Source organism: Impatiens glandulifera, chromosome 9 (assembly GCF_907164915.1).
Source record: "Impatiens glandulifera chromosome 9, dImpGla2.1, whole genome shotgun sequence".
Taxonomy (NCBI): Eukaryota; Viridiplantae; Streptophyta; class Magnoliopsida; order Ericales; family Balsaminaceae; genus Impatiens; species Impatiens glandulifera.
Genome location: NC_061870.1, coordinates 7,688,954 through 7,692,311, shown reverse-complemented (window position 1 = coordinate 7,692,311; position 3,358 = coordinate 7,688,954). Strand labels below are relative to the sequence as shown.

The following is a 3,358-nucleotide window of genomic DNA, read 5'->3' as shown; positions in this document are numbered from 1 at the left end:
ATATTGTTTGCAATAATTATAATTATTAATTTTTATAACTACTTTAGTCATTGGTTATATGTAACTTTATGTTTACAATAATCATAAAATTTATATTTTAAATTTTCACAATAGATTTAGAAATTTGTTAAATAATATTTTTTTATAAAAATTATAAAATAAATATTTTAAATTTTGGTAATAAATTTATTCTATAGCATTATTTGCATAACTTATTTAATTTGTTTTAAATTTATTTATAATTTCCTATTTAATATATATATATATATATATATATATATATATATATATATATATATATATATATATATATATATATATATATATATATATATATATATATATATATATATATATATAATATATATATATATATAAATCATTAAAATATAATTGTACCTTGAATTAAAAAGTCCATAATTTCTCTAGCTACCTCATATTGACTAAATAATAAAAAGTGAGAAAATGGGACAAATTTGCAAGCATGAGATGAAGGGGTGCTCTTTATGGATGAGGAGAATTCAATACTAGTTAGGAATTAGTTGAGGTGTCAGTGCTCTCTTAATATCGAACCGTCCGAATCAGTGCACCTAAGTTATCTCTATATCTATCTATCTATCTATATTACTTGTTTTTCTCAATCAGTTCGGCCGGGGCCGGATAAATAATTACTTAATTAATGGGTACGGGAGAAATAAAGTCGGCTGAGGGACATCTTCAGGCGACACCAGCGGAGGAGGAGGAGGAGCAGCAGGCGGGTGCAGGCAGTTTTGAAATAGTGGGGAATAATAATTTATCGAAATTAAATAGGAAGAAGCTGGGGAATTACTTCATGGAGTCAGATGATCGGCGTACAGCACTAAGCGGAGGGTATACGGGAGGCGGTGGAATGACGCCAGTGAATATCCACGGGAAGCCAATCGTGAACCTGTCCAAGACCGGCGGCTGGATTGCAGCTTTGTTCATCTTCGGCAATGAGATGGCGGAGAGGATGGCATATTTTGGGCTGGCAGTGAACATGGTGCTTTTCATGTTCTACGTTATGCATAGGCCTTTCTCAACCGCCGCAAACGCCGTCAATAACTTCTTGGGTATCTCTCAGATCTCCTCCGTGCTCGGCGGCTTTCTTGCCGATGCTTATCTCGGCCGTTATTGGACCATTGCTATTTTCACCACCATTTACCTCGTCGTAAGCCTTATTATTATGCTTATCCTTTCATTATTAATTAAGGCCCTACTAGGCTACTACTATATTTTTTTTTCTTAATCCAATAGTACATGCAGCATGGTCAATAAGTTGTGTGGGCCATCATGTACATTGTACAGGGTTTGACCGGAATAACACTAAGCGCAACAATGAACATCTTCACCCCAAATCAATCAAACTGCGATAGACTTTCTCTCCTCCTAGGCAGCTGCGAACCTCCAAAACCATGGCAGACGCTCTACCTCTACACAGTCCTCTACATTACCGGTTTCGGAGCCGCCGGAATCCGACCCTGCGTGTCTTCTTTCGGCGCCGACCAGTTCGACGAGACGAGCCGTGACTACGCAGCCCATCTCGACAGATTCTTCAACTTCTTCTACCTCTCCGTCACCGTCGGAGCGATTATCGCCTTCACGGCTGTCGTTTATATCCAGATAGAGCATGGATGGGGCTCTGCCTTTGGTGCGCTGGCTATAGCCATGGGAATTTCCAACTTTGTCTTCTTTGTGGGGACGCCTCTTTACCGGCATAGGGTTCCCGGAGGCAGCCCTTTGACTAGGGTGGCGCAGGTGGTGGTGGCGGCGTTCAGGAAGAGGAAGGTTCCGTTTGATAGTAGTGAGCTTGTGGGATTATTTGAGGTTTCTGGAAAGAGATCTGCTATTAAAGGAAGCAAGAAGATTGCTCATACTGATCGATTCAGGTATACTATATCATTATGAATCCTTAAATGCAAGAACTAAACAGAATGTTGTTGTTGTAATTAGATGGTTGGACAAGGCGGCTCTGAAACTAAAGGAAGAAGGTATCGAGGCGAATCCATGGCGGCTTTGCACAGTGACGCAAGTGGAAGAAGTGAAGATACTGATAAGGCTGATTCCAATACCAGCGTGCACAATAATGCTGAATCTCGTGTTAACCGAATACCTAACCCTATCGTTTCAACAAGCATACACGCTCAACACTCATCTCGGTCGTTTAAAGCTTCCGGTGACTTGTATGCCGGTATTTCCCGGTCTCAGTATTTTCCTCTTTCTCTCTCTCTATTACTCCACCTTCGTTCCTCTCTCTCGTCGCATCACCGGCCATCCTCACGGAGCCTCGCAGCTTCAAAGAGTCGGAATCGGCCTGGCTGTCTCCATCATCTCCGTTGCCTGGGCTGGACTTTTCGAAAGGTATTCAGTCCATCCTAGCTAATTACTTCCGTTACTCACTCAATATCAATAATCTCAATCGATCTTTGGACAGATACAGGAGGAATTACGCCATAGATCACGGATACAAGGAGAGTTTTCTGAGTTCGATGGACGATCTGAGCGCATACTGGCTGTTGATACAGTACTGTCTGATCGGGATCGCAGAGGTGTTTTGCATCGTAGGATTGCTAGAATTTCTGTACGAGGAGGCGCCGGACGCTATGAGAAGCATTGGATCCGCTTACGCGGCGGTGGCAGGAGGTTTAGGATGTTTTGGTGCAACTATACTCAATAATATCGTAAAATCGGCAACTGAAGACCTGGCAAACAGTCGCCCGTCATGGCTGTCGCAGAACATTAACACCGGCCGATTCGACTACTTTTATTGGCTGCTTTCGATTCTGTCTTTGGCCAACTTCTTTCTCTTCTTATTCTTTGCGCGGAGGTACAAATATAGAACAAAAAACGAAACATCACCAACAACAATATTGGCTTGACCCATCAGCACTTACTTAATTACTTATACAATCCTCCTCTCCTTTCTTCGTTTACCCTTCTTTTTATTTTATTCTTTTTTACTTTTACAAATACTATGGTGTTGTTGTTTAGCATTTTATTATATTTATTATTCTTCTACCCACAGCAAAAACCTTTTACTCTTAATTTCAATTTACTTTAGTATATCTCCAAACGTCAACAATAACTATGGGCCACATTGTTATTTGAGGTAAAACATGAATGTTTTAATTAGTTAGATGATTCTAAATTTCGAATAGTGTTAAATAAGATTTAAACTATCATAATTTTTTAATATGAGATTTTGTCGAGAATGGATGAAACATTTTTTTTTATTTAACCTCGCGATCACCAAATCTTCATTTAAACACATCTCACATACATGATATATGATAAACCCAACGAAGGGTTAGCGAAAGCAAGGCCACGAATCCTACGTGGC

The 3,358-nt window shown here is 39.5% G+C and overlaps 1 protein-coding gene across 1 annotated transcript; it reads left to right on the top strand.

Moving 5' to 3' along the window:
• Positions 1-635: 635 nt before the first annotated feature.
• LOC124914956 (protein NRT1/ PTR FAMILY 6.1) lies at positions 636-3,126 on the top strand. The gene is made up of 4 exons (XM_047455588.1): positions 636-1,189; positions 1,327-1,907; positions 1,972-2,379; positions 2,453-3,126. Exons 1-4 carry the CDS (start codon positions 680-682, stop codon positions 2,895-2,897), a joined length of 1,944 nt encoding a protein of 647 aa, XP_047311544.1. The 5' UTR covers positions 636-679; the 3' UTR covers positions 2,898-3,126.
• Positions 3,127-3,358: the final 232 nt, after the last annotated feature.